At 64.3% G+C, this 27990-nt stretch overlaps 11 protein-coding genes across 11 annotated transcripts; 6 read left to right on the top strand and 5 right to left on the bottom strand.

Moving 5' to 3' along the window:
• Positions 1-2289, bottom strand: PFL1_00207 (uncharacterized protein; the record flags this gene model as incomplete). Its single annotated transcript, XM_007877704.1, has 1 exon — positions 1-2289. One exon carries the CDS (start codon positions 2287-2289, stop codon positions 1-3), a length of 2289 nt encoding a protein of 762 aa, XP_007875895.1.
• An 882-nt stretch (positions 2290-3171) lies between these two features.
• On the top strand, positions 3172-5103 carry PFL1_00206 (uncharacterized protein; the record flags this gene model as incomplete). The annotated part of the gene is made up of 1 exon (XM_007877703.1): positions 3172-5103. The coding sequence occupies one exon, from the start codon at positions 3172-3174 to the stop codon at positions 5101-5103; it is 1932 nt and encodes a 643-aa protein (XP_007875894.1).
• Positions 5104-5798: 695 nt separating this feature from the next.
• On the bottom strand, positions 5799-7130 carry PFL1_00205 (uncharacterized protein; the record flags this gene model as incomplete). The annotated part of the gene is made up of 2 exons (XM_007877702.1): positions 5799-6137; positions 6276-7130. The coding sequence occupies 2 exons, from the start codon at positions 7128-7130 to the stop codon at positions 5799-5801; spliced, it is 1194 nt and encodes a 397-aa protein (XP_007875893.1).
• Positions 7131-7491: 361 nt separating this feature from the next.
• PFL1_00204 (uncharacterized protein) lies at positions 7492-9504 on the bottom strand (the record flags this gene model as incomplete). The annotated part of the gene is made up of 3 exons (XM_007877701.1): positions 7492-8510; positions 8589-9335; positions 9447-9504. 3 exons carry the CDS (start codon positions 9502-9504, stop codon positions 7492-7494), a joined length of 1824 nt encoding a protein of 607 aa, XP_007875892.1.
• Positions 9505-11668: 2164 nt separating this feature from the next.
• On the top strand, positions 11669-13000 carry PFL1_00203 (uncharacterized protein; the record flags this gene model as incomplete). Its single annotated transcript, XM_007877700.1, has 1 exon — positions 11669-13000. One exon carries the CDS (start codon positions 11669-11671, stop codon positions 12998-13000), a length of 1332 nt encoding a protein of 443 aa, XP_007875891.1.
• Positions 13001-13380: 380 nt separating this feature from the next.
• PFL1_00202 (uncharacterized protein) lies at positions 13381-15935 on the bottom strand (the record flags this gene model as incomplete). The annotated part of the gene is made up of 3 exons (XM_007877699.1): positions 13381-14607; positions 14762-15324; positions 15425-15935. The coding sequence occupies 3 exons, from the start codon at positions 15933-15935 to the stop codon at positions 13381-13383; spliced, it is 2301 nt and encodes a 766-aa protein (XP_007875890.1).
• Positions 15936-16560: 625 nt separating this feature from the next.
• On the top strand, positions 16561-18512 carry PFL1_00201 (uncharacterized protein; the record flags this gene model as incomplete). Its single annotated transcript, XM_007877698.1, has 2 exons — positions 16561-16627; positions 16708-18512. 2 exons carry the CDS (start codon positions 16561-16563, stop codon positions 18510-18512), a joined length of 1872 nt encoding a protein of 623 aa, XP_007875889.1.
• A 315-nt stretch (positions 18513-18827) lies between these two features.
• PFL1_00200 (uncharacterized protein) lies at positions 18828-19872 on the top strand (the record flags this gene model as incomplete). Its single annotated transcript, XM_007877697.1, has 2 exons — positions 18828-19570; positions 19665-19872. 2 exons carry the CDS (start codon positions 18828-18830, stop codon positions 19870-19872), a joined length of 951 nt encoding a protein of 316 aa, XP_007875888.1.
• Positions 19873-21096: 1224 nt separating this feature from the next.
• On the top strand, positions 21097-23046 carry PFL1_00199 (uncharacterized protein; the record flags this gene model as incomplete). Its single annotated transcript, XM_007877696.1, has 1 exon — positions 21097-23046. One exon carries the CDS (start codon positions 21097-21099, stop codon positions 23044-23046), a length of 1950 nt encoding a protein of 649 aa, XP_007875887.1.
• A 313-nt stretch (positions 23047-23359) lies between these two features.
• PFL1_00198 (uncharacterized protein) lies at positions 23360-24907 on the bottom strand (the record flags this gene model as incomplete). Its single annotated transcript, XM_007877695.1, has 1 exon — positions 23360-24907. The coding sequence occupies one exon, from the start codon at positions 24905-24907 to the stop codon at positions 23360-23362; it is 1548 nt and encodes a 515-aa protein (XP_007875886.1).
• A 1504-nt stretch (positions 24908-26411) lies between these two features.
• Positions 26412-27580, top strand: PFL1_00197 (uncharacterized protein; the record flags this gene model as incomplete). Its single annotated transcript, XM_007877694.1, has 2 exons — positions 26412-26995; positions 27091-27580. 2 exons carry the CDS (start codon positions 26412-26414, stop codon positions 27578-27580), a joined length of 1074 nt encoding a protein of 357 aa, XP_007875885.1.
• Between the last annotated feature and the right edge of the window lie 410 nt (positions 27581-27990).

Below are 27990 nucleotides of genomic sequence, written 5' to 3'. Positions count from 1 at the left end.
CTACCGCTGCACCCTGGCGGCCGCCTTCTTCTTCTTGGCCGCGGCCTTCTTCTCCTGCTCGGTAGCCGCGATCCGCAGCGCCTCGCGTCCCGTCGAACCCCTGCCGTAGATGGTCCTGGCCTGCGCGAGGACCTCTTCCTTGCTCCGCCTCTCCTCTTCCTGACCCAGCACGAGCTTGTTGAAGCCCTGCCGCAGGTTGAGGAATCCCCGCTTAAACCAGCCCTGCTTCATCAGCTCTTCCTCGTCGCGCAGCCGCGCCTCCTCGGTCAGACGCTCTTCTCTCAGCCGACGGGCCCGCGCCGCCACCGTGAGGAACTCGTCGGTGATGAAGCCGCTCCCGCTGTCCTGCGCCGAACCGCTGCGACCCGTGCTGCCGAGGCCCGCAACGGGCTTGAACGTGGGTACGTTGTAGCTCGCCTTGACTGTGCCAAAAGTCATGGTCGGGTCCATCGAGGCGGCGTAGATGCCCTTTAGGCCGAAGCGGCCGTTGCGCGACGGTGGCAGATGCTGCTCCTGCTCCTGTCCGCCGGTATCGGCGACCTCGAGGCCCGGTGATGCGGCGGCCCGGTCTGCGATGGCCTGGTTGAGGCGGGCGATGCTCTCGCTGCGCTGCACCATGAAGCGGAAGGCCTGCTCCTGGAACGGGCGGAACAGCTCCGAGAGCCAGTCGTGAACCAGCTTGAAGTCGCAATCATGCGAGAGAAAGATGGCCGCCACGTAGGCCTCAAAGACATCGGCGTCCTTCTTGACCAGGCCGCGCGTGATGCTGTTATCGACCGTGTCGTCGAGCTTCTGGATGGTGACGCGGTGAGGGTCCTCTGCGACGGGCCGGCGAGGTCCGTCATCGACAGAGGAGTCGGCGTCTGTCGTGGCCGCGGCTGTTCCCTGCGTCAGCTGTTTGAGCTCGTTTTTCAACGCATGGCGCCTCTGAGCAAGCCCCGACTCGCGGAAGAGGATGCCGAGGATGTTGTTCTGCGTTGGGTAGTTGCTCAGCCTCGTCAGCGTCCCCTCGTTGACGTCTGGGTAGTTTTGGTAGGCGAGCAGGCGGGCGCTCATGTTGACGATCGAGTCTCCGAGCTGCTCGAGGCGCTCGTGGTCCTCGAGGTCGTAGTCGTCGACCAGGCTGTCGAGGAAGTCGTCCTCGTACGCCTCTTCGCCCTCCTTGTCCACCACGATGCTCTTGGTCAGGCCGAGGCTGAGCGTCTCGAGCCAGCGATCCTTAACAGGTGGCACGTTGCGCGCCCAGTTTTCTGGGTCGGGACCGAGTGAGAGCCAGATGTAGTCCTGGCCCTCGAAGTCGGCGGGCGCGCTGGCGTCTGGGAAAGGGTGGAAGAAGGTCTCTTCGTCCTCGGCGCTGCCCCTCTCGCGCGCTCGTCGAATGGCCTGCGTGATGATGCGCGCCTGCGACTCGAGGCGCTCGGTCTTGGACAAAGCAGCAAACGCGGCCGCTTCGGCTTCTTGCCGCGCCTTTTCGATCTGTGCCGGCGTAGATTCCGCCTCCGGTGGGGGCGTCAGCGGCGTTGGCATCTGTCCACCCAGCAGTGCTCCCGCCAGCCTCTCCTTTGCAGCAGCAAAGATCCGCCCCAAGGCGCCGCTGATACTCGTGTTGGGCTGTGTGGCTCCCATCTGAGACGCCGGGTTGTCGGTCACTTGTGGTTGCGCCTGTGTCGCTGTCGGGGGGGAGCGCGTCGAAGCCGCTGCTGCCGTCTGCTGCGAGTCTGGCGCCAGTGATGCTGAGGGCGCTGACGTTGAAGACTGAGCTTTGCCCTCATCGTTTGTCGTCTTCTGTGCTGAGTTGCCGAACCCCGACCCGCGCTTACGCTGGCTTCGGGCGGCGAGAAAATCCTTGACTCTGGTGGCGGAGGATCTCTTGAAGACGGATTCTGTGGGTATCTGTTGCAACTCTGCTGCTCGGTCGGCATCGCGATCGATCCGCCTTAGGACGGTGCGTGCTTCTTTCTGCATGCGCTCGCTAAGAAGGACGCGCTTGGCGGTGGTCCGGTCTCGACGGCTCTGGGACGTGGTGCGATGCGTGCGGTCCGAGTGCTTAGGCTTGTGCTTGTGCTTGTGCTTGGTGTCTTTGACGCGGGTGGGGCGCTTTGAGGTGTGTTTGCTGCCGGCATGGTCTCGCCTCGCCCCTGTGGTGTGCACTGACCTCGAAGATGGATAGGCGATCGAGTAGGTGGCCGCAGCGTGTGCCAAGTAGCCGGCCGTCGAGCCATGTCGGACCAGAGGGGCAAGCCAGGCTCGAGCCGGCCTTGCCACGAGCGCCCTGCTCACGGTCGACATGGAGGGGGGTCCTTTGAGCATGGCAGTTTTCAAGTGTCGGATACGGCCGCCATGGTGTGCCGAACGAGGTGTGCTGACCAGGGTCGAGGCGACGACGAGAACGAAGATGGACAAAGGGAAGCGAGGCGGCCAAGAGGCAGCGCAGACCAGACCAAATCAACCAAGTTCTTCGCGTGCTGACAGCCCGCACAACCTGCCCGGCTTCCTAGACCTCCACATCAACTTTCGGCCGGGAGACAGACCCGGATGAGGGATCAGAGCCAAAGGTCGTCGTTCGACTCACGCGGTCTGCAGCTCTACTTTTCCCCGAGCCCGCTCGTCGTTTTCGCCGCGCAATCCTCTGCCTCGCCCACTTCGGGGAAAAGCCGAGGCCGAAGACGAAGCCGAACAAATCACCCGCGGCCCCGTCCCGCCCGCGTGACTCGCAGCCGGGCGATGTTCTGGCGGCCTGGTAGGCCTGGCACATGCATGGCGCCGGAGCATGGCCGCAGAGGCGGGACGGCCCGACCCGCTCCCTAAGCCTTGCTGGTCTGCCTGCCTGCCTGCCTCTACGATGGCCGATGTTCCTCCGAGCAGCGCTCAAAGGGCTTGCTCTCACGTCCCGGCGTCGTCGGCCTGGCTCGGCCCCTCTTTGTCGTCGCCCACCATCTTCCCCTCAATCGAGGAGCCCCGCCTCCAGGTGAGTCTATGCAGACGTCTGTTTCCCTCTCCCATCTCGTCGCCCTGCTCACTCGGTTGTCATCGAAACGACGGCCTTGCTCTTCCACCCGTCCCTCATTCAACCACAATCGCAACAGCAGCAGCAGTATCGATATGGCCAGTCCTTACGCAGCATCCCGGCTTCCATTGTCTCTCGCTTTCCGCCAGTCACCAAGGCAATGCATGCGCCTTGGCAGTCGCCTGCCTAGCCGCGCCCTTTCCTCGTCGGCGCGGTCCAGCAGCAGCGGCAGCAGCGGCGGCGCCGGCTCGACGCGCACCCACAACCTGCTTCGCTATGGCACGACGGTAGGCAGCGTCTCACTTGCGCTGCTGGCGATCGACACGCTCCTCGCCCGCGAGGGCCGAGGCGTCCTCTTCCTCGACGACAGCGCAACCCGCATCGCCGAGTCGCACGCTCAAGAGGTCGCTCGCGAGGACGAGTCCTACCAGCCCCACCGGCCGCTGCGCAACCACTCGCTCTCAAGGCTGATCAACAGCTACGTCGTCTTCACCATCTGCTCGTTTCCCTGGATCGTCAACGCTGGGCCGGCCCTCATCGACTGGAGCGCCAGCACCAGCCTGCCCTTTGTATGGCCCATCACCGAGTGGTTCGCTCGACGCACTTTTTTCCGGTGCTTTGTGAGCGACGACTCGGCAGAGGGCTCGCTCCCCGTCCTCTCTGACCTCTCGAGGGATGGTCTGGGCTCGCTCCTCGTCTATTCTGTCGAGGTCACAAAGGACGGCGCGCAGGGCAACGGCGACGACCACTCGTCGTCGACATCGGGCAAGGCCGGCACCGGCCGCAGTTCGGCCATCCACCGGCCGTTTGTCGACGAGCTGCTGCACAGCGTCGACGTGGCCGCGGATTTCTCCGCTCTGCCTTCGACCTTTGGCGCCGCCGATGAGGCCGAGGCCAAGCAGCTGGCCGCTCGTCCGGACCGATCAGGCAGCACCTTTGTTGCCATCAAGCTCTCTGGCCTGCTGTACGACTCGTCCGTCCTGGAGCGAGCCTCGGCGGCCATTGTCCCGCGAGAGTGGTTCAGCTCGCCTCCGGAGCCTTCGCCGCCAGCGTCGATCAACGCCTCCGGACCCTGCGGCGCCCTGGCAATTCCGGTCGCTGCGCTGAAGCCCGAGGACGTCGAGGCCCTCAAGGAGCTCTGGCAGGCTCTGCGCGAGGTGGCCCTGCGAGCGCAGAAGCACGGCAACGTCCGCATCGCCGTCGATGCCGAGTACAGCTGGTACCAGCCGGCCATTGATGCCATGTATGAGGCCATCGCCGCCGAGTTCAACCGCCCCGTTGGCAAGCCAAAGGACGGCGCCTCAGCGGCCAACCGCGTCACTGGCCCGCTCATCTACAATACCTTCCAGGCCTACCTCCGACGCACCCCCTCCCACCTCGCCGCATCGCTCGAGCGCGCCCGGCTCAACGGCTATACGCTCGGCGTCAAGCTGGTCCGCGGCGCGTACATGGACATCGAGAACGCCACCTGGTCCAACAAGAGCGTCGACACGCCGCCCGTGCCCGTCGCCACCAAGAGCAAGGCCGCGCCGCCCGAGTACGTGGGCTGGAAGAGCCCCGTCTGGCCGACCAAGGACCTCACCGACCGGTGCTTTGACGGATGCGCCGTCCGGCTCGCCGAGGAGATCCACCGCGACATCGAAAAGGGCAAGCAGAGCGGCGCCGCGCCCCGGCTCGCCGTCATCTTTGCCAGCCACAACACCCAGTCGGCGCTCAAGGTGACGCGCAAGATGGTCGAGCTCGGCATGGCCAAGCCCGACGCTAGTCTCGCCGCCGCCGCCGAGAGCAGCGGAGAGCCCTTGCCGCTGGTCAACCTGCAGCTCCAGGAGTCGATTCGTGGCCGCATCTTCTTTGCCCAGCTGTACGGCATGGCTTCGGCACTGACGGCGCGGATGCAGGCCGCCTTCGACCCCGACTCGGGAGGCGCCGGCCCCCATATCGTGCTCAAGTACGTGCCCTACGGCCCGCTGAAGCTGGTCATGCCCTACCTCGTCCGACGGGCCGTCGAAAACGCCAGCGTCATGGGCGGCGGTGCGGCCCGCGAGAAGGAGCTGGTTCGCAGCGAGATTCTCCACCGCATCGGCCTCAAGCGTTGAGGCGACCAATCGGCGCCCGACACTGTAGGCGTTCAGTCCGCCCTGTCCGCCAACAACGGGCCTCGCTCCAGTCTCTGCTTCCTGATCCCTCGACTCTATTTTTTCAAAAGGCACAACAAACGACAAGGGAACGATACGGCACGGCATCCTGCCCTTAACACTGGATGCGGCACATTCCACACAACATACCCGGCGCACCATGCGCTCCGCCTCCCAGCATTTCTCTCTCTCTCTCCCTCTCCCTTTGCAGACAGCAACCGCAAACCGCAGCAAGTCTTTTCCGTGTAATACCAGGCCGCGCTGAGCCATTTAACACTTCAGCGATCCGCCCCGCCCCTCCTCTCCTCTTCCCGGTCCCGGTTCCGCTCCCCCTCGTAGCATCGTTCCATCTTCCGTCGTTTGCTTGCCCCTGTACTACCACGTCGCTCTCGCCGCCCTGTCCCACCTCATCTGTACAATTAGACAAGGAGAGCCATCGTACCTGGCCGTGCTGAGCCAATTAACACATCAGCAAACGATCTCCTCGCAGCTTCGATGTTGTTGCGCGTGCGACGCTGACGGGAACGGCATGGAGGGTTCGGATGGGAAGCATGCTGATATGACTATGGAGCAAAAGAGTCGAGGCTGAGGGGTAGCGTGATAGATGACGAGGGGAAGGGAGAACGGCTAGGGCCATCGTCTGCGGTCTAGCTCGACTACTTCATCTCGACGAGCTTGACGTCAAAGATGAGGGTCGAGTTGGGGGGGATGCCGGGGATCTTCTGGTTGCCGTAGGCGAGCTTGGGCGGGCAGGTGAGGCGGCGTTCGGAGCCGACCTGCATGCCCTTGACGCCCTCGTCCCAGCCCTTGATGACCTCGCCGCGGCCCAGCTTGAACGAAAAGGGCTTGCCCTTGACGCACTGGTCAAACACCTTGCCGTTCTCGAGCTTGCCCACGTAGCGCATGCCCACCTTCATGCCGGCCTTGGCCTGCGGTCCCTCACCCGCCTTCTTCTCCTCAATGACCAGGCCAGAGGGGAGCTTGGTCTTGGAGAGCTGCCGAGGAGCCGAGCGAAATGAGATGGGGGAGCGCGAGGTGTCAGTGTCAAGGGAGGTGGGGACAGGGGGCATGCAGAATAAGGGCGCAGAGCGAGGCAAGGGGAGAGGCGACGAGGGCAGGGCAGCTCAATTCACCTTCTGGCCAGAGGGCTTCTCGACAGTCTTCTTGGCGGCCGTCTCGGTCTTGGCCTTGCCGTCCTTGGCCGTCTTGGTAACCTCGGCCTTGGTCTCGGTGACCTTCTCCTTCTTGGCCGAGGCGGTAGCGGGCGAGGCGGCGGCAGAGGCCGCGTCCGACTTCTTGGTGGGCGTCGAGGCGGCCGAGGCCGTCTCGGCCTTCTTGAGCCTCTTCTGCTGGTTCTTGGAGAGCGTCGTGACGGGGCTGTCGATCTCGGAGGCGGCGCGCTTCTTCTGGGCAGAGGCGGTCGCATCGGCGGCGGCGGCCTCGATGGCTTTCTTGGCCTCCTTCTTGGCCGGGGTCGAGTCTACGATCTCCTCAAAGCGGTCGGCATCCTCGGCCTCCTCGTCGTCCTCGTCCATCTCGGCCATGTCAAAGTCGTCCTCGTCGCTGTCCATGTCCTCGGAGTCGTACTCGTCGTCCGAGTCGGGCTCCTGGTCGTAGAAGCTGGGCGGGGCGATGTAGTTGCCGACGAGGTCGACGGGGACATCGCCAGTGACCGAGAAACCGACGATCTCCTCCTCGGAGAAGTGCACGTCGACACGCTCCTGGTCGGTCCTGCCGGCGACCAACGTGCAGAGGGTGTAGGTCTTCTCCTCGGGCTCCGGCAGCGACTTCTCGTCGTCCTCCTCGTCCTCCTCGTCGTCGTAGCTGTCCGGGAACGAGGTGTAGGTCACCTTGACCAGCGCCTTGGCGCCGTCCTTGGCCTCGTCGGCGAAGGCCACCTGCGTGATGCGGAAGTCGCGCGTCACCTCCATCTGGTGCGCCTCGCCGGGCGTCAGTCGGAGGCCGAAGAATCCAATCGGCTGAGCCATGTTTGTGAGCGTGTGGCGGGGCGGTGCGGGAGGTCGAGAGGGGAAATTAAGGAGCGGCGCCGGGCAAAGGATGATGCGACGGATGCAAAGGGATGAGTGATGGTGGAGAGGAGGGGGGAACGGCTGGTCCAGGCCTTTATCCCAGGGCAAGGAGCGCCGCGCTGCGCCACGCCGCCAGCCTGCGCCGGCGCGAAGAAGAACGAGAAGGAAAAGGTGGAATTTCGCCCGACGCAGGCCAGCAGCGCAGCCCCGGGCAAATTTTCGCTCGCAGCGCCTGCACGGTCCGATCACCCAGCGTGGTCTCAATCAAATTGGCATCAGCAGGGGGACATGGAGCACGCAGACGGTCTTGGCTCATGGCTCATGGCCCTCCACCCTTGGCTCCCTTCTTCTTCTTCCTCCGGTTGCCGTCGTTGGTAGCGGCGGGCGTCGCAGATCCCGGCACCGCCTTGTTACGGGCTTCGGCTGCTTTGCCCTTGGGCGTCGTCGTCGAGCTACCGCCGCTGCCGGGCACCTGGCTGTGGTCCCCGCTGTCATCCTCTTCGCCATCCTCGCCTGTATCTGGGAAGAGGGCGGCTCGCTCGTCGGCCGCCATATATCGAAGGCGAGCAGGTTCATCCCCTTGATACTCATCGCGATCGAGCCTCTGGCCTTCGAGCAGTGTGCGGTTGGACCAGCGCAGGGCACCCTCTCCGCCCCGAGCCTTCGAGTCGTGGGTTCCATTGAAGCCGTTGGACGTTCCGGTGGCGCCGACGCTCTTGACCATGGGGAAGTGCATCGCGAACCCGTCGTCGTCCGGATCGATCACGAGGGCAGATCCATCGAGGGCGGTGTAGATGTCTTCCGGCGTCTCGGTTTCTGCCTCCTCTGGAGCCTCGACGACCTTTGCTGCTGCACCAGAGCCCGCAGCCTCCGTCTTGGGCGCCTTGACCTTGGGTTTCTTGGGCACAGTGAGCTTGTGCGTCTTCATGTTAAGACTGAGCACCTTGGCGGTGCGCTGTGCATCCTGAGCCAGCGTCTTGGCGCGGGCCATACCCCCGTGCTTGCCGATGGCGGGGATGTGCGAGGGCGACGGTGCCGACAAGCTGGCCTCGCCGAGCTGCGGGAACATCGATTGCTCCTCTTTGCGCTTCTCCTTGTTCAGCTTCTTCTGCTCTCGCATCATCTCGATGTGGATCCTCTGCTGCTCGACCAGCTCCTCCCTCTCGGCTGCCAGCTTGGCAATCAGATCCCCGCGTGCCGACGATGATAGAAGCGGAGATGCGGCGCATGATGGGCAGCCCGAGAGCGGTGAAAGGGGGCTCGGAAAAAGCGCCGAGCAGATGACGAGGCCGCACGAGTAGCAGATGGGGACGTTTGGCGCGAGCGAGTGCTCCCGGCCTGGCAGAGCGAGGAGAGAGATGCAAGAGATTAGCGTAAGTGCGAGCAAGCTGGCTAGATCTTCGAGCGCTGTCTTACCTTGGCAGAAGCACCGCTTGTGTCGTATCTTATCTCTCGACGTGGAGCCCACGCCGTCATCGGATGTCAGCTCCTGGATCACAGCATCGATGGCGAGCATCTCAGCCGTGGGCGGGTGGCTCTCGATCGGTTTGGGAGGCTTTAGGGTCGAGCCTTGCGACTGAGCTCCCGTCGTGGACGACTGTGATGGAGATTGCTTTGGCGGAGCCGTGGCTTCCTTTACGGCCTGCCGCATGGAAGAGCTGAGCGACGGAGGCTCGGGAGTCGCTGGCTTCGATGGCGTCTGCGCTTCTGAAACGGGAGTTCTGGCGGGCGACGCGCCCTTGCTGCCGGTGCCCTTGCCCTTGCCCTTGTAGCCAAGCATGTCCAGGTCGTCTTCCCTCTTCTTCATGTAGACGGTGCCCATACCTCCGAAGGCGGCGCTCAGCTCCTCCATCCTCTGGTCATGGTTGTCGATCTGCCTTGGCGGCAGCGGTTTCCCGATACCGGCACGAGCACCGAGGCTCTTCTTACCCTTGCCAGCTGGCTTGCCAGGGAAGGAGGTGGGCGGTCGCGTTTCGGCTTGCTTGGGTGCTGGAGTCGGCGAGGGTGCGGGGGCGGGGAAGCGCGAATCGGTAAAGCTGGAGATGAAGGTCTTGGACTTGGCATCGCCCGTGCCGAGCAGACCCTCGAGATGAGATCGGAGAGCCTGGCGGTCATCGAACGAATCGAGGAAAGGCAGCACCTGAGATGTGACAGTCTCCTTGTCTGTCGGGGAAAGAAAGAGGGGTTGTCATCGTGGCCAGTATTGATGGGGGTGTCAGCGACGTCCATTCCCGCGCGGCTTCTTCACCTCCTTTGCCGCCGCATCGAGCTCACCTAGCCCGAGCAGCTGACCGAGCTGGTCGGCCCAAATGCTGCTTCCGCCTCGTGCCATTTCGAGAGAGGGAAGCAATGAGTTGAGCGAGCAGCAGTGGAGAGGGTGGTGATGGTGAGGTGGTGATTGCAAGGTTGGATCGGTCGAGACGCACGGCCGTGCTCGCTCGACTGGAGCTCAGCCCGCCAGCCCAAAGGTGGAGGACCATCGCCTGCCCCTTTGCTCGCGCGCAGCCAGGCCAGGCCAGGCAAGGCCAGCGCTTTTGCTTCGGATTTCGGACGTGGGCGCGGACTCATCCTGCTGCAGGTGCGGCTTCGGCAGTACGAGTCCGAACCCGCTTGCTTCGGGAAGGGGCCGAACCCCCTCGCTCCTGCCTGTCGAATTTTTCCAACATCCGGCTTGGGCTGCACACCAGGTTCTGGACTGGCGCGCCATCATGGCATCCTCTTTGCTTGAAGTCCAGCCACCTCTCGGCGATGCCCGCGTCAAGGCCAGGCTGCACCGCTCTCGTACATGTCGTGATCGAGCAGAGGGGCTCGGACGGGCCGTCCGGGGTGACTGTACGCCATGCTGAGCTTCCGGCTAGGATAAACGCAGCGTACGTACGACGTCGCAAAGAGATCTGCAGAGTCCGTCGAGCTTCTTGCTGCTTGCTTCTGCCTCAGACTTTTTCTCAGGGGAGCTCGAACGCTGAGACACCGTTCGGTGGCTAGGCAGGAAAGCAAGCTTGACCTTCTTGAACGTGAATCAAGCGTGCATGGCCCGCTGGCCCGGTAGCGGCTCAGCATCGGTGCCTTATCAGAGGCAGGCGTGTCTCGCCGCTGGTCTTGGCCCCTCGACGTCAGCCAGGAGGGCCCACGGGCCGGAGGCCGACGGCGGAAGGCACGTCTCAAGTTTCCAGGGTACAGCTAGGCTGGCAGTCCACAGCATCCACGCGACCCCGACGCCGGTGCGGTGTGGTGCGGTGCGGTGCGGTGCGGCGCCAGCTCTCGCGCACACGTACGTACTGCCTTGACGGCTGACAAGTTTGCGAGCCTGCGGTCTGGACGTCAGCAGCCAGAGACAGGAGGAGAAGCACCTTTCCTCCTGCCCACCGCCTCCTCTGCATGCGTGGCCGGTCCGCAGCTTGACGTGCGTGGTCCCCTGTCTGGCAGCGTCTTTCATGCTGCCAAGCAGCCCCTGTTGGATAAGCTCGAGAGCAACACCGTATCCGTATCTTGTCCGGATGGTCCGGGACCCCGATCCCTCTCGGACCGACGTCCCGACCTCTAGCATATCCATCGTACGTCGAAGCTCGGTGACGGGCCGTGCCGTCGGCCAAAGCCATGTCCCTGCGGCGGTCACGGTCAGGCTGGGGCCGGCGTCTCACGGCACAAATGCTGCCCAGCAGCTGTATCTGAATAGAAGCTAAGCTTTGCTTGTCTCGGATGAGGCGAGGCGGCGAACCCCGTCCAAGTCGGTCGATCTTCGGGGCGCGAGGCATGCACTTGGACGGCCAACACGCAGCTGCAGCGGGAGCGAAGCAAAGATCCAGAAAGAACGCTACGCATGCCCGTCCGCGTGGTGGATCGAGTCGATGGGGTCCTTCTTTCTGCTTGATCACAGCGCGCGCCGCCATTGAAGAGCAGAGCCAGTAGTTATGTGCAGTCTCCGGGTCGGGCTATCGTCGCCGCAGAAACCCTGCGGATAGGATCGCCCTAGCCGGTGCTCCCTGCCTGCTGGGGACGATCAGGAGCTGCCGTGGCATGCTGGTGACTGATAGCCGTACGTCGCCAGGGGCCCAGCGTCGGAGATGTCTTTCCACGCCCTGATTGCGCCCAAACACTGCCGGCGGTCAGGTCTGACCCTGACCGTCTGCTGGCGCCTCGACGGTCGACACCTCCCCCTTCTCTGCTCGCTGCCTCCTTGGAAGATGTCACGGCGAGGGCGATGCTCATGCATGTCTGCGACACAGCCAGAGCGGCACAGCCAGAACGACCCGGCCAAGGATCCCTTCCAGATGCCAGGCAGCCGTGGAAGGCAGATGTCCCCCTCGAGTCTCCGTGGGCCTTGGGGAGGTATATATGCATGCCCCCTCGCCCTCACCGTTGTCGACCTCACCATCCCCCATCCCCGTCGTCTGTTCCAGCTCTTCCCCTACTCTACCGCCGTCTGCCTCTGAGCCTATAGGGAACCGTGTCGCACTGTCTTCGCCCGCCCTCCTGCTTCCGATCCGGAGTCCGTCATGTCTTCGCCAGCCAGCCGTCCCCTTTACTCCGTCTTCTCCCACTCGGTCGGCGCCAACACGGCTGGCCACTCCCTTCTTGACAAGCTCCGTGCCATCGCTTCGGCCGGCTTCGACGGCGTGGAGCTGTTTCAGGACGACCTCGACGCCTTTGCCAGGTCCGAGGAGTTCCAGCGCATCCTCGAGGGAAAGGGCGGCGCCCCTTGCCCCTCCATGACCCCTCCCGACAGCCCCCCTGGCGCGCCCAAGAAGGTCGTCCACCCCATGGACCTTGCCACTTATACTCGCTCGCTCTCCTCGGCCTCGTCCTCCTCCTCTTCGACGGCCTTCTCGGCCTCGTCCGAAGACGGCCGCGATGACCACCTGCGTGCCCTCAAGGACGACGGCAGCCTCCTCGTCGGCTCTGATGGTCTGCCCATGACTTTCAACGCCCACGGCACCTGCAGCGCCACCGACGCTGCCTTGGAGCTGGCCGCGGCTCGCCATGTCCGCCGCCTCTGCGAGTCGCTCGGCCTGGCCATCTACAGCCTCCAGCCGCTGAGGGACTTTGAAGGCTGGACGTGCCCCGAAGACCGCCGCCTCGCCTTCCAGAGGGCCCGCTCGCGCTTCGAGGTCATGAATGCGCTGGGCACCGACCTGCTGCTCATCTGCTCCAACAACCAGCCGGCTCCCAAGACGACGGGCGATATCGGCTGCATCGGTCGCGACCTCGCCGAGCTGGCCGACCTCGCCACGGCCTTTGGAACCGTCGTCACCATCCACGGCGGACCCCAGCCGATCCGCGTCGGGTACGAGGCGCTCTCGTGGGGCGCCCACGTCGACCTTTGGTCGCAGGCCTGGGAGGCGGTGCAGGCCGCGGACCGCGCCAACCTCGGCCTCATCCTCGACTCGTTCAACACGTTGGGAAGGCAGTATGCCGATCCCTGCTCCCCCACCGGCATCGTCGAGACGGCGGACCCCTACGGCGACCTGATGGCCTCGCTCAAGGACATCGGCCACGTTCCCGCCGAGAGGATCTTCTTCCTCCAGATCGGTGACGCCAGAAGGATGCAAAAGCCGCTGCCACCTTCGCCCAACGACGACGAGCCGAGGCCGGCGAGGATGATCTGGTCGCGCGGCAACCGCCTCTTCCCCGGCGAGGAGCACCTCGGCGCATTTCTTCCCGTGGACGAGTTTATGACGGCCGCCGTCAAGTGGGCCGGGTATCGAGGCCCTTGGAGCATCGAGGTGTTCAACAGCAGCCTCTTGGACACCGGCGCCGAGGTGCCCGTGCAGCACGCCAGGAGGGCCCGCGACGGCCTCGACAAGCTGGTCGAGTCGGTCTTCAAGTGAAGCACGGGGCGCCGCCCCGCTCGGTCCGATCATCAGGGCAACGACCCGACATCGCCGTGGGCCTCTCTCTGTCTCCCCTCCTCGCCATCGCCTTGCTCGTAGGGTCGAACGACCCGGACAATATCTCAGCGCCATGTCTTGCACCCTTCTCCCGTCGCACCGTCTAGCTTGTCGTCGTTGGCCTCGTCGTCATCGTCATCGTCATCGTCATCATTGTCGCCCTCGCGACCCGGCTCGCTCTCTTCTTCGTCGTCATTGTATCACCACATACCCCCGGTCACCTCCGCAGCACCTCGAACACTTGTATCCGTATCCTCACGAACATTTCTTGTCCTTCCTCGAGCACTTCTTGTTCCTTTCTCGAGCATGTACGCGACCTTCTAAGCATCGACGAGCCCAGCCTTTGCGATGAGGGTGTCGAGCTGCGATCCGATGGCGTTGGGGGAGACGAGGCTCCGGGCGGCCGTCATCTGGCCGAGGAGGACGACCTTGTCGAGGTCCTGTTCGGTCAGCGTCTCGATGCTCGCCGATGCACGCTGGGCGAGGATGGTGTGCAGCCCAGCGATGACGCCGCCCGCGAAGCTGTCGCCCGCGCCCGTCGTGTTGAGGCCAGCCGAGGTCGGGAGCTTGGTGGCGACGTGGTGCTTGACGTTGACGATCCCGTTTGCCCTGGAGAGGGAGAGGACACCCTTGGATCCGAACTTGACGAGGAGGGTGTTGAAGAGCGAGGAGGAAAGGAACGACATGGCCTGGTCCAGCACCTCGGCCGTGATGAAGGCTGGTAGGGCGAGGTAGGAGCGCATCTGGCTCGTCACTTCAATGTCTTCCTGCGTCGGAGGTGCAAAGAGACCGAGCGAGAGGGCGCGCCGATGCATGTGGGACAGTTCGAGGACGTTGGGCGTCGCGATCCCCACCAAAGGTGCCGAGGACGAGTCCGGCGACGAGAGGCGGGAAAGGGCGTCGAGGACCGTCGTCGACTTTGCCAGGCTGGTGGGTTCAAACACTGTCGTGATAGATGGAAACGACGGGCTGCTGCTCCGGCTGTTGTACTCCTCGATTCCGGACAGTAGGCGGTGGATCTGAGTCGATCCGAGGTTGCCGTCGAATGCGACGATGCGAGGCCGGTTCGCCGTGAGGTACTCGACCACCTCGCGCTCCTTGTCCCCATGCGCCGCAGATGAAGTGGGGACGAGGTACCTCGTACCGATATCCATGTCCGCCACGCCGCTCATCAGGTCCCCCTGATCATCGAGCGTGAGGCTGCACACCGCCGTCCTCTCGTCCCTATCGCGGACCACAAAGAGCCCATCGGTGCGCATCCCCAGCTCCTTCATCCCTCCCTCGAGTAGACTGCCAAACGCATCGTCGCCCCGCGGCGAGACGAGTTTGACCGCCGCTCGGCTCGAAGACGGCAACGCGGGCGATGCCAGGACCTTGTGCACCGCTTCGGCCACGTTGCGCGATACTCCGCCCAGAGAGACGCCAACTCGACCCGGGTAGGTCGTCGCGGCGCGCTGCGTGTGCGAGCTTGACGAGGAGGCTTGCGACGTCACGTCGATGGCCGCCGCGCCAAAGATCATGATGCCGCTGCCAGCCGAAGCTTCAGACTGTCCGAGGTGGGGCAGGGCAGGGCAGGGCGAGGCAAGGCAAGGCAAGGCAAGGCAAGGCAAGATTGAATTCATTGAGGGTTCCCCTGTCTATTTTGCGTATCCTTCCGTTACCGTCGGCGCGCGAGGATCGTGCAGTCTACTGACCACTCACGCTGCCGCTGACGCCGCCGAAGCTGTAGGTGTTCCGTCCCATCTCAAAGTCGGCGCGCATGCGCTCCATCTCGGCCGCCACCTGGGCCGCCACCTTGGCGTTGTTGACGACGAGCGCCCGGTTGCTCTCCTTGCTCTCGGGGATCAGCTGGGCGAGGCGCTTGAGCAGCCAGGGCGTGGCCTCCTTGCCGCGCCTGTCGATGCCCTGCTCGACCGACTCGCGAACGGCGATCTCGACATTCTTCTGAATCTCGTTGCCAACGGCCTCGAACGACGACGGAATCGGCACGCCAAATACCTGTCCACTGCCCAGCGCGAGCTGAGAGTTGATCAGGATCGAAGCGGCCGCCTGCGACGTGCTGCCGACGTAGGGAACGTGGAGGCCCGAAGACGAGGTGTAGAACGCTGGGAACTCGCCCGACGGGTTGAAGGTCTGGACCGAGACGCCGTTGGTCTCGAGGACCTCGAGCGTGCGCGGGATGTCGAGAATCGATTTGGGGCCGGAGCAGAAGACCGAGACGGGCGTGCGGCCCAGCTCTGTGAGGTCGGCCGAGACATCGAGCGCTGGCGGCGGGCAGTGAGGAGAAGCAGGGCAGCGATCATCAGAGTCAATGCCAGCGTCATCGTGGGATCCGGCTCTGTGCTGCGTCGCGTCGGAACTCACAAGCCTCTCCGCCGCGGTGGACACCACCGATGCCGCCAGTCGCAAAGATCTCGATGCCAGCCATGTGGGCCAGGACCATGGTGCCGCTGACGGTGGTTCCGCCTACGGCTCCCTGACCCTTTGCGAGGACGTGGCTGATGTCCCTCCTGCTTGCCTTGATGGCCGTATTCTTTGCCGGGTCCTCTGCGCACTTTGCAAGTCGCTGGAGGTCTGCGTCCTCGAGGCCTACGAGCGGCCTTCCGTCGAGCAGCGCAATGGTTGCGGGCACGGCGCCGTTGTCGCGGACGACGGCCTCTAGCTCGAGGGCGACGTCGAGGTTGTACGGGTAGGGCAGGCCATGGGTGATGATGGTCGACTCGAGAGCGACAAGAGGATGCGGAGCGGTGGGCGAGAGGGCCTTTGCAACTGCGCTGGAGAGGTGGAGGGAGGGGTGCGGTGCTCGTCGGAGGGGAGCTGCTGCCGTTGTCGCGGTGGCCGCCTGGCGGAAGATTCGAGCGCTTGGACGGAACATGCTGGCGATTCCCCTTAGACACAGCGGCACGGCGACACGACGGGAAAGAGAGGCAAGGATGGTGATGGTGGTGCTGGAAAGAGGAGATGGGGCCCAGCGGAACGCAGCTGCCGGAAGGGCGCCGGACTGCCAAGAAGAGTCGACGGACGAGGGGATCCGGTGCAGCGGGTTGGCCGGGGAAAGCTTGCAAGCCAGCCAAAGCAAGAAGCCAGCGGGCGGGTGGGCGGAAAAAGGCCCGGAAAATGCGCCGTGCTTGGCCTGGCCGCCTCTTTGATTGGACCCCGCACCTCGCTCTTCTCCGAAATCCGGCTCTTGGTCAAGCCAATTGGCCGGCCCTGCCCCGTTCTGCCCGGCCTGCCCCCCACTCTCGGGCTGCCCCACGCGACCGAGCCGGTGGGGGCAACGCCGTCGGTCGGGCGGATGACGGCCGAAAAGATGGCGCATGGGCCAGGCCAGGGTTTAGAGCTCGCTCCGCCCAGCGAGCCGGCGGCTGCCCTTCCGACGTCCTTCGCGCCATGCGTTCACCCTCATCTTTCTCGACCCTACCGTCCCGCCACCACCGCCATCGCCGTCGCTCCCTTGCCGACATCTCATCACGGGAGCTTCGCAGCATCCCTCCATCGAGATGCTCGTCCCTTCCATCATCTCGGCCGTCTCGGCCATCCTCTTTGGCGCCCTCACCTACCATCCTTGTGAGGCGACCAGCTCCCCTGCCTCCGGACTCTGGCGGCGCCAATACAATGCTGACCCCATTTCCATCGCCCTTCCGCAGATCAGGATCACCTCAAGCTCCACGGGCGTCAGGCAAGCGGCAAAGCCGCCAGTGCAGATACACTCACCAGCCTCAACCTCGACTCCTGCCACTCAATCTTCGCCCGCGACATCCGCACGCCCGCCACGCCTGCAGAGGCAAGCTACTGCGACGATGTCACCCTCCACCGCCAGTCAGGCATGGCCTACTTTAGCTGCGACCCTTCCAGGCTGACCTGGGACGCCCGTGCCGGGATATGGGACGATGACCTGGTCGGGGCGCAACCTGGCCAGCAGGGCGTCGGTGCCATCTGGGCGTGGGACACGACAAAGAGCAGGCACCCGCGCCAGATGTTCATCTCCTTCCCGCCTCCCAGCGCCGAAGAGCAGGCACCCGCCGACCTGCACACCTCCTTTCACCCTCTCGGTCTGGCCGTCACCGTGCCTCACCCCTACTACCTCCCCGACAACCTGCGCGCCGCCAACGAGAGCGAATCGATCGAGGTGCCCGCAGTGGTCGTGCTGGTCGCCAATCACCCGCGCCCCCGCAAATCTGGCGTCATCGACGTCTTTGTCCACGACCTCGATGGCGTCGGCGGTCGAGACAATACGGTCCTGCGCTGGATCAAGCGCATCGAGGGCGAGCAGCTCATGGGAATAGATGATGAAGAGAGGACACCCACCATCGAGATCAACCCGTTCCGCATCGCCGTCTTCGACGAGCAGCACTCTGCCAGCATTCCCCGGCTTTCTCCGCCTACTGCCGACAGCGATGCCGACGAGAAGCTCAGCGACGCCGAATCCGCACGACGCCACATCCGCATCCCCAGCTTCTTTATGACCTCGCTTCCGACCGCGAACCAGCTGGCGACCGACGATGGCCGGGCCTCGTCGGCCGTCTTCACCTCGTACATGGACTACGTGCGCGCGTTGCTGCAGCCGAGCCAGCTCAAGGACATGGATGGCCCCGCGGAGCGCGTCTGGCTGCACCACGCCTCGGTCTCGCAGACGGTCCCCGTGCGCATGGACGGCGGCCGGGTCGATGCCTGGACGGGGTTGCCGCCCTTGATCCAGGCGTGGGATGCCAATGGCGAGCGCGGTGCATCGAACTCGTCGGCCAGCTCGCTCTTCCTGTCGCGCGTCGACACCAACCGAGCCGGCTTCAGCGAGTGGGAGCAACACTGGGTGCGCGGCATCAGCTTCGGCATCACGCCTCACGAGGTCAACGCCGACAAGGAGGGCACCGTTAAACGGCTGATCAACACGTACACGCCCTCGTTTGTCAGCTTCTGGAAGAAGCCGATGTCTTTCCCGCTCCGCGCCCTTGCCGTCGACGCCATCGGCCGTGTATGGACGGCGGGCACGCCAGACACGCTGGCGACAGAGGCCTGGATCGAGCACCGACGCAACGAGCAGCGACGCCAGCTGGGTTCGACACGCCACCGCAGCCAGCCGGCTGCCGGCGAGTTCAGCAGCGCACCGCCACGCCCCGCATCGCAGATCGACCAGACCACATTCCTCTACCGGCCCGTGGCTGGCACGCCGCTGCACCCGTGGGACACGGAGAAGCTGGAGCGCCTCAAACGGAACGGCTACTTTACCAAGAAGGAGTTCTACACGTCGCCCGTGTTCAGGCAGCGCGCCGAGACCGAGGCCGAGCTCGAGTCGAGCACGGGCGACGATGTCGAGAAGGGCAAGACGTTCCTGCCCACTGTTCCGACAGCCATGGCCGTGGACCACGAGAGGGGCTTCGTCATTGTCGCGGGCGCCTACGACGAGAGGGGCGTGGCCAAGTGCAGTATTCCGCAGGGCTGGGCCGAAAAGTAGGCTGGCCGCGGTCCCCTTCCGTCATCGTCACGTTTGTACATAGTCGCAGCAGCGAGTCATACGGAGGCCGACTGGCTCCTGGTGCTGAGAATACCATGCAGTCAGCCGCAACGACCCGGCGAGACGCTTCGGGAACGGTTTCGGCTTTATGAGGACCGCCCGAAGCCGTGACTCGGAGCAGAGTCAACCATGGTGGAGGGCTTTACAAGAGGAGCAGCACGAGCCACCCCCATATTTCCTCACCCCCTCTCGCACTCTCTCTTTCTTCGACAACAACATCGCCACCACACATTCCATCTCTCAACAACTAAGACCATGCCGCAGACATACCCGTTCCAGCAGGTCGACGTCTTCACCTCGACGCCGTACCTGGGCAACCCGGTGGCGGTGGTCAACTGCCTCACGTCGTCGGACTCTGCGTCTGCACCCGCGCCGCCGACGACGGAAGAGATGCAGCGATTCGCAGTGTGGACCAACCTGTCCGAGACGACGTTCCTGCTGCCTCCGACCGACGCATCGGCGCACTACCAGCTGCGTATCTTTACGACGACCCAGGAGCTGCCGTTTGCCGGGCACCCGACGGTGGGCAGCTGCCGGGTCTTCCTCGACCAGATCGGCCAGCAGGCCGCCTCTGCGCTGCTGGACAAGACGGGCGGCAAGGTGGTGCAGCAGTGCCAGATTGGTCTGGTCGAGCTGCGCATCGCACCGACCGACGGGACGATCAGCTTTGTCGCGCCGCCCCTCACTCGGTTCGAGCCCGTCGACGCTGACACGGTGGCTCGGGCCTGCCATACGTTTGGCCTCGACCCGAGCACCGACGTGCTCGAGGCAAAGTGGATCGTCAATGGTCCCCAGTGGTTCTGCCTCCGCCTCAAGGACGCCCAGACGGTCAAGAGCGTCACGGTCAGGGACAAGGAGAAGTGTGGCGATCTCGACGTCGGCCTCGTTGGACCGTACCCAGGCGGACGCAACGAGCATGGTGAAGAGGTGGCGTACGAAGTGAGGGGATTCGCGTTCGCCGAAGGCGTCCCTGAGGATCCCGTGACCGGATCGCTGAAGTGAGTCCCAGGACCCTCGACATCCTGCCGGCTAAGGTCGTTGACTGCAACGAGTGCTAACGGGCCGAAAATGTCTCGCTCCCCGTTCTCGCAGCGCCGGCATCGCGATGTGGTTGCACGCCACGGGTCAGGCGCCGTCGAAGTCCTATGTCAACTCGCAAGGTACCGCTATTGGTCGAAGGGGTCGCATCTCGATTGTCACTGAGGAGGCGCAGGGTGGCGGTGATAGTGGTGCTGGAACGGCAAAGATCTGGGTTGGAGGACAAGTGGCCAACTGCATCACCGGCACCGTGGTCATCTAAGAAGAGCGTTGGATCGGGATGGTCGAAGACGATGGGCCTCTTGTCCGATTGAGGATGGGAGAGGACCGCACCATCGGCCGTTGTCGGGCCGTGGTGGGGCTCTGAGGGACCGACTGAGCGGAACCGCAGCTTCCGTGATGCTCGCCTACGTTGGGCGCTGTTGTTCCTAAGCTATTCCTGATTGATGGGCATGTGTGTGCCTCTGAGGCGTAAAGGCCCGCTGCCAGGCCGCCTTTTGTTCGTTGTTCTGCGCGCTGAGCTCGGGGATATGCAGAGGTGACAAGCGAGATGGTCCACGTTCCATCGTCCATCTCGACGGGCCAGGCAGCGTCGCGACATTTTGCCCTGGCACGTTTCAGCATCTGTCCTGCCACTGCTTTCAAAGCATCGTAGGGATCGCCCTGGGATCGTCGGCGGCGCAGCAGCAGCAGCAGCAGCAGCAGCAGCAGCAGCAGCGATTGTCAATCGACGACGCTGCCATTGGTCCGTCGACCTCGTGGTTTCCCTCAACGCTCGAGCATCCGGGACGCCCCCACTCCATCTGGCCTCCTCGTGGGGTGGGGGAAGGGCATGGCCTGCCCGCTCCGGCGGCTGTCCTGTAGAGCGAGGATGCTGCCTGCCAACCAGCGCCGGGTCGAATCGAGGCCATCCGCCGCCATCGACGGGACAAGACGGCTCCTCGTGCCTGCACGGCCGATGGCAACGTTCCTCGACCCGTCGAGGTCCTCACCGCGCAGGCGAGAGGGGGGCACCAGAGGTGGTCTCGGGTAGCCGACGTCCGTAGGTGCTGCTGAATCGAGGATGGTGTACGCCCCCTCTCGCCGTCAAAGCCAAGCGAAGCTCAAGCTGGACGATCCCTCGGAAGTTCTGCGCCGCCATGGCCCTGCCTTTGGCCTCTCATCGACGGACACCGTATCGCCGCACTTCCAGGCACCTCGCCTGCTCTTGCGGGGCTCTCTCTGCCTAGCCTTTAGCCTCGACCCTTGACTCAGGCTAGGGTACCGTGCCACCACTGCTCGTGGTCCTCGTCGCCTTAGCGAGATTATTGGGGCGACCCCTGGTCGGGAAGAAGAGCATCGCATCCACAGCCTCCTCTCGACGAGGATAAAAGGCTCCGCCACCTTGGCGCTTTCCAGACTCGTCTGCTCCCCGTCTCTTGTCCTCAACCCAACGTCTACCCCTCCTCCGACCCTTGCCCCTCACTGCCCCGGCCGTCGTCTCACGATGCAGGGCCTCACTTTCACCCTCCCCTTCCTCGCGCTCCTCTCGGCGGTGGCCGTCTCGGTGTCGGCGCTGCCTCAGCTGGAGCGCAACATTGCCTACCGCTCGCCCTCGCGCATCCAGTTCAGCCGTGACCTCGCCCACGACGTCGGCCACATTGGCCGCAACATCCGCAAGCGCCACCTCGACGAGCAGCGCACCCTGCGCATCCGCGCGCGCGGCAAGGGCGGCTACAACCCCGCCGACCAGCTCGCCGCCGACTACGACGGCGAGTGGGGCAGCGACGGCAAGGCCGCCTACCGCGGCAAGGTCTCGTTCCCCTACAACGTGGCCTCGGGCGACCCCTACGACGACTCGGCCATCCTCTGGACCCACCCGGTCGCGGCCGAGGAGACCGACAAGCCCATCTGCCTGCGCTACCAGACCTCGACCAAGCCCGACGACTGGTCGGCCGCCAGCGTCGTCGACACCAACTACGCCTGGACCACGTCCGAGGTCGACTACAGCTTCAAGGTCGAGACCACCGGCCTCAAGCCCAAGACCCAGTACTGGTACCGCTTCCAGGCCTGCCACGACAAGTCCCAGGTCTCGCAGACCGGCAGCTTCAAGACGATCCCCGAGGCCGACGACGCCCACGTCGACAAGCTGCGCCTCGCCGTCTTCTCGTGCTCCAACTTGCCCTTCGGTTACTTCAACGCCTACCAGCACGCCAGCGACCGCGAGGCGACCGACTACGCCGTCCACGTGGGCGACTACATCTACGAGGCGCGCGGCGACGGCGTCAAGGTGCCCGGCCAGAACACGTACGGCAACGGCACCGCCCTCAACCGCGTTCCGCGCCCCAACCACGAGATTGTGACGCTCGACGACTACCGCCAGCGCTACGCCTCGTACCGCGAGGACAAGAGCCTGCAGGCGCTCCACGCCAGCAAGGCGTGGTTCCTCGTCTGGGACGACCACGAGGTGGCCGACAACGCCTACAACCACGGCACGGCCGACGGCAACAACACGGCCAGCGGCGAGGTCGAGGGTGTGCGCTTCACCGAGCGCAAGCTGGCCGCCGTCAAGGCCTATTTCGAGTGGATGCCCATCCGCCAGGTCGACACCACCGACTCGCTCCGCATCTGGCGCCAGTTCCACTACGGCAAGCTCGCCGACCTCTTCCTGCTCGACACGCGCAACTTTGACCGCGACATCACCGACGTCTACTGGAACACGGATGCCATCACGGCCGTCTCGAACGACACGGCGCGCAGCCTGATGGGCGGCAAGCAGGAGAAGTGGTTCTACGACAACCTCATCAAGAGCAAGCAGCGCGGCGCCACGTGGAAGATTGTCGGGCAGCAGATCATCGTCAACCCGACCTCGTACGGCCAGCCCACGTTCCCCGTCAACCGCGACTCGTGGGACGGCTACAATGCCAACCGCCGCCGCTTCTTTGACACGCTCACCAAGAACAAGATCGACGACACGATCCTGCTCGCCGGCGACTCGCACGCGGCGTGGGTGTCGGACACGATCTACGAGGAGTACGTCAACAACACGTCGGCCTACGACCCGGAGAGCGGTCGCGGCTCGATCGCCGTCGAGTTCGCCGGCACCGCCGTCTCGTCGCCGTCGTCGTACGGCCAGAAGCTCACCCCGGCCCAGTACACGGCCGCCGCCGCCAAGCTCGTCTCGATCAACCCGGCGCTCAAGTTCGCCGACGGCCAGTACCGCGGTTACTTTGAGCTCGAGGTGACCAAGCGCGAGGCCAACGCCTACTTCTACGGCATCGTCAACAACACGATGCCCAACTCGGACGAAATCGTCCTCGCCTCGTTCAACGTCAAGAAGGGCGCCAACAAGCTCACCCGCCCCATCAACGGCGGCCAGGCGCCCAAGGGCGGCGCGCTGCAGAGCAAGGTCGTCGACTATGCCAAGCAGAAGTGGAACGGCACCGCCTTTGCCTGAACGGCTGGGGGCATGTGCCACTCACGAACGAGTACGAAGGGGTTGTAGGTCCATAGATGATGTGCTGGTTCGCCTAGGCGCGTGCGCGCGCGTCCGCCTGAGAGGTAGCATGCAATCCAGGAACTCCCCCATGATCGAGTTACTTTGATATCCTCTCCCTGCCCGTGTGTCGTCTCGAGTCTACGTTATGCCGCACTCTCCGTTCTCAGAGGACCCTCGTCCTTCGTCAGGCATGCACTTCGACGACTCTTTTGATTTCAAAAGCGCGCGCTCTACTTTCACCTCGGCGATGCGTTCCCTCGACTCTGACTGTTTACTGCAGCCCGAGGTGGGCCAGGAGCGCCTTCCTGTCCACGCCGGGCAGCTTGACCTTGAAAACAAAGGCCTGAGTCTGGACGTCGACAGGGTAGGCGGCCGAGTAGGCTCCGAGGGCGCGCATGAATCCGTTCTTGGTCTGGAAGTCGTTGTCGCTGAACGAGACGATAAAGTACTCGTCGGCATCGAAGCTGCGCGCGTTTGCGGTGGGTGCGGGCGGGAGCGTGGGGAGGAGGATGAGCGACTCGAGCTTGGCGGCGACCAGGGTGTCGTCCACCGGCTCGGCCTGGGCGTGCATGCCGAAGCGGGGCAGGTCGGCGAGGAAGTCGATGAGCGGATAGTAGCCGGCCGTCTGGATGCCCGCGGCCAGCTTGCCGCCGGGCGCAACGGCACCCGTGGCCGAGTCGTACTTGGCGTTGTTGGCGAGGTTGGTGGCCGACGAAAGGTCAATCACGTCGACGTGCTTGTAGCTCGCGTCCGTCTCGCTGTCGCCGAAGCCGTTGCCGTCGCGCACCAGCAGGCCGAGCGTCTTGGGTCCAAAGTAGATGAGCTCCGACACGCCGCGGGCCTTGCCCTTCTTGGACGTGGGCACCTCGACCACGTACTCGCCCACCAGCTTGGCGCGCTCGCCCGGGTTGGCCGCCGAGGCCGAAAAGGCCGTGACGCTCGACAGCGCCGAGACGTCGTACTCGAACAGGCGCAGGTACTTTGCCCCCTTGCCGCCATCCTGGATCGTACCGCCCTGCAGGATCGAGTAGAGCGTGTTGCCGTCAAACGAGATCGACAGGCCCTCAAGGCCCTGGTTGGCGGCGCGTCCCGTATCAGGGTCGGTCTCGGCGGTGAAGTTGACCTGTCCGCCGATGCGCGGCACCGCAGCGGCAGGAGGGGGGATGTAGGCGAGCAGGGTGCCGTCGGCGGCGAGCTTGTAGATGTACGGCCCGTACTCGTCCGACACCCAGAAGGTGCCGTCCGGGTTGGCGACGAAGCCCTCGGCGTCGACCGAGATCTTCTGCTTGCTTGCGTCGATCTGGCCGTTGGCGGCGCCGAGCGGGGCGGCATTGGCCTCGGTGCCCGTCAGACCGCCTTGCCTGACGATGGCGGGGTTGAGGCCGGTCGTCTGCCTCTGTCCCTGGGTTAACTCGTGGTAGATGAGCGTCTCCTTGTACTCGAGGTCGAAGCGTTTGATGGCATCCGAGAAGGCGAGGTCGTCGCTGCCAGTGTACTCCTCGAACTCAAAGTCGAAGCGGTGGTGGCGAGCGGCGTAGTCGATGGTGGCATCGACATTGTACCCACGGTCCGGCTGGAGGTAGAAGGAGCCCGAGTAGCGGCTGCCCCTGCGCTGGAACTTGCCAGGCACCAGACCGGCTGCCGATCCCAGACCGCCGAGCGTCTCGCCGTTGCTGTCGCGCAGGTCGGCGGGGAAGCGTCCGATGGCGACCAGGCCTTCGCTCTTGAACGACGAAGGGTCGATGGCGCGCTTGCAGATGGCGGCCGAAGTAGCCAGCGCCGCCAGGGGCAGCACAGACAGGGCCCTCGTGAAATGCATGGTGAGCGAGAGGCGATGAAGGGGATGGTAGAGAGGGAGCAACGAGCGTATACGGCGAGGACCATGGCCCAAGAGACCTGAAGAAGCTCATGGTTATATAGCCTCTCACGGTTTGTCGATTGCCTTTTCATGGGCTGCTCTCGAAGGACGCGCGGTCGAGGGCCGCAAGTCAGGACGAGAAGATGCCATATCGCTCCGATGGAAGTCGATCAATGCGAAGGTTCCGCCATGGTGCCGGCTCGTAGCCGAGAGAGAGGCATGGTCGGGCCAGGCACCCCTTTTGAAGTGCAGCAGGGTGGCGGCACCATCTCACGGCTCCGGCAACGCATCGGACCGATGCTTCGGCACGGCGCCTGATTGCGCTGATTGAAAGCCATCGTGAGGTCGCATGATGGCGTGCGCCATGGATCCGATACCTACGCTGGCGACCGTATGGAGGCGAAGCGGAGCTCGGTTGCCGGGAGGATGACGGCTGCGAGGAAGAAGCAAGAGAGACGTTGGGAGGGGCACGTTCTCGACGCCGCCGCACCGCGCCGTCCACGTTTCTGGCTCGGATGGCGGCCGTGCAGCCGGCGGCCAAATCGGACAAAGGCTACGGGTGCCCGATCTTGTAATCTGCCCGATGGCCGATTGGGAGTCGCCTTCCCCCGCCCGGTTATCTCTTTCAATTTGCAATTCCTCTGTGGCGAGTTTGGGTGATCGGTCCACGCCTGGCGGAGGTAGCCGGCGGTGATGTCGACCTGCGCCGACGGTTTTTGCAGCCGATCCGATGTTCTGTTGACCACCGGCAAAGCGGCGCTGCAGCCAAGCAAGGCAGCCGTGGCCACCACCTGGGCCAGGCCGGGACGATGCGTGGTTGGCCCGTTCGGATGCAGGTGCTCGCTCGCTAGGGTATCGAGGCGAGTGGCCAGGCGGATGATGACGACGGTGGTCGCCGGTCAAGGGGTCTGTCGATCTGCTGGTCCAGATTATTGGTGGTCGATAGACGTGTGGCGTTGGCAGAGTCGCTTTGCGTCGGCGACGACGACGGCGAGGAGAGGGGCCAAACCAAGGTGTGCGCAGAGCCTGGCTGCTCCACCCACGTCGACGACGGGTGGGTGGCTGGCTGGCTGGCTGGCCTGCAGCTCCTCCCTGCCTGTCCTTGCTTGGCCGATGTGCGCGGGGGAGCGAGAAGAAGCAAGCAGGTCGGGGAGCTGGGGCCTCTTTCTGAAACTTCCGTCAGCGCGCCCACGCTGTTGCCGCCCGTGCTGCCTTTGGCTGGGCCTCTCTTGGTCCCCTTGGCTGGGGGCCCCCCGCCTCCTCCACCCCCCGCTGACCTCGTCGCCGCCGTGCTGGGACTGGGCCGCCGCTCGCCTCGGTATAAGAACCTCGCACACGACATCCGTGGCCCCTCTCTCCCCTCCCCACGCCCATTTCATATCATCTCCGTCTTTCCCTTCTTTGCCAACCTCACACACTCTCGCACAACCACTCAACCACCACCGCACGACACACTCTGCCCAACATGAGCGCCAAGGGATACGGCATCAGCGACACCAAGAACTGGACCGACTTCAAGATCCACGAGTACGAGCTCAAGACGGCCCAGGATGACGACGTCGACATCGCCATCACCCACTGCGGCGTCTGCGGCAGCGACGTACACACCATCTCGGGCGGCTGGGGCCCCCTCAACGTCAAGACCGTCGTCCCCGGCCACGAGATTGTCGGACACGTCACAAAGGTCGGCAAGAACGTCAAGGACATCAAGGTCGGCGACCGCGTCGGAGTAGGCGCGCAGGTCGGCTCCTGCATGTCGTGCTGGCCCTGCAAGAACGACAACGAAAACTACTGCACCGGCGACGGCAAGGGCGGCGTCGTCGACACCTACAACGCCACCTACCCCGACGGCAGCATCGCCCAGGGCGGCTACTCGACCGCCATCCGCGCCCACCAGCAGTTTGTCTTCCCCATCCCCGAGGGCATCAAGTCGGAGCACGCCGCACCCATGCTCTGCGGCGGTCTCACCGTCTACTCGCCCCTCGTCCGCAACGGCGCTGGTCCCGGCAAGAAGGTCGGCATCGTCGGCATCGGCGGTCTCGGACACTTGTGAGTGGCTGCCGTGGCCCGTTGCCGCACTCCTTGACGCTTCCCAAGCTGACCCTTTCCATCGCTATCGAATGCATCTTTGTCCACCCCCTCAGCGGCGTCCTCTTTGCCAAGGCCCTCGGCGCGGACGTCGTGGCCATCTCGCACTCGCCCAAGAAGCGCGAGGACGCGCTCAAGATGGGCGCCTCGCAGTTTATCTCGACGGCCGAGGAGCCCGACTGGACGACCAAGTTTAAGGACGACCCCTTTGACCTGATTGTCAACACCGCCTCGTCCAACGCCATCGACCTGCCCGCCATCCTCTCGACGCTCAAGACGCAGGGCAAGCTGATCGCCGTCGGAATGCCCGAGGACGTGTTCAAGATCCGGATCCAGAACCTGGCGGGCAACGGCTGTCTGCTCGGCTCGTCGCACATTGGCTCCAAGACTGAAGCGCTGGCGATGCTTAAGCTGGCCGCCGAGAAGAACGTCGAGCCGTGGATTGAGCTGATCCCGATGAAGGACTGCGCCAAGGCCGTGCAGCGCGTCGAGGACAACGACATCCGCTACCGCTTTGTCCTCGAGCAGGACATTGAGAAGAACTAGGTGTCGCGCGCCCCGTTGTCGTCGTAGTTGCTCGATGTAAGATATCAAAAGGCATTCGTGGCATGCAGGATCTAGCACCTGTCTTCCCAACCCGCCTCTCTGTCCGTGGCTGCAGACTGCAGGTAGCCTGTGTGTGTGTGAAGCTGGTGTGACTTGACCTAGCTCGGTGAGAAACTGGTACGGGTGTGGCTTGACCTGGCCTGGCTGCGACGGTGGTCGCCAACGATCAATCGTCGATGCGGCTGTTGTCGCCGCGGGGAGAGGGGCAAAACTCTGCTCGCGTCAGCCAGAGAGGATGGGTCGGGCACACGGGAAAAGTCGGCCTGGCTGGTTTTGACGCACAGACCCTTGCAGAAGTTGACGGGCACGGGCGGAGCGGGCTTCCTGCCTCCACATCTGCCGCTGCTCGG

The sequence above is a fragment of the Pseudozyma flocculosa genome (genome assembly GCF_000417875.1).
Source record: "Pseudozyma flocculosa PF-1 unplaced genomic scaffold scaffold00001, whole genome shotgun sequence".
Classification (NCBI taxonomy): Eukaryota; Fungi; Basidiomycota; class Ustilaginomycetes; order Ustilaginales; family Ustilaginaceae; genus Pseudozyma; species Pseudozyma flocculosa.
This window is presented reverse-complemented; position numbering and strand designations above follow the sequence as displayed.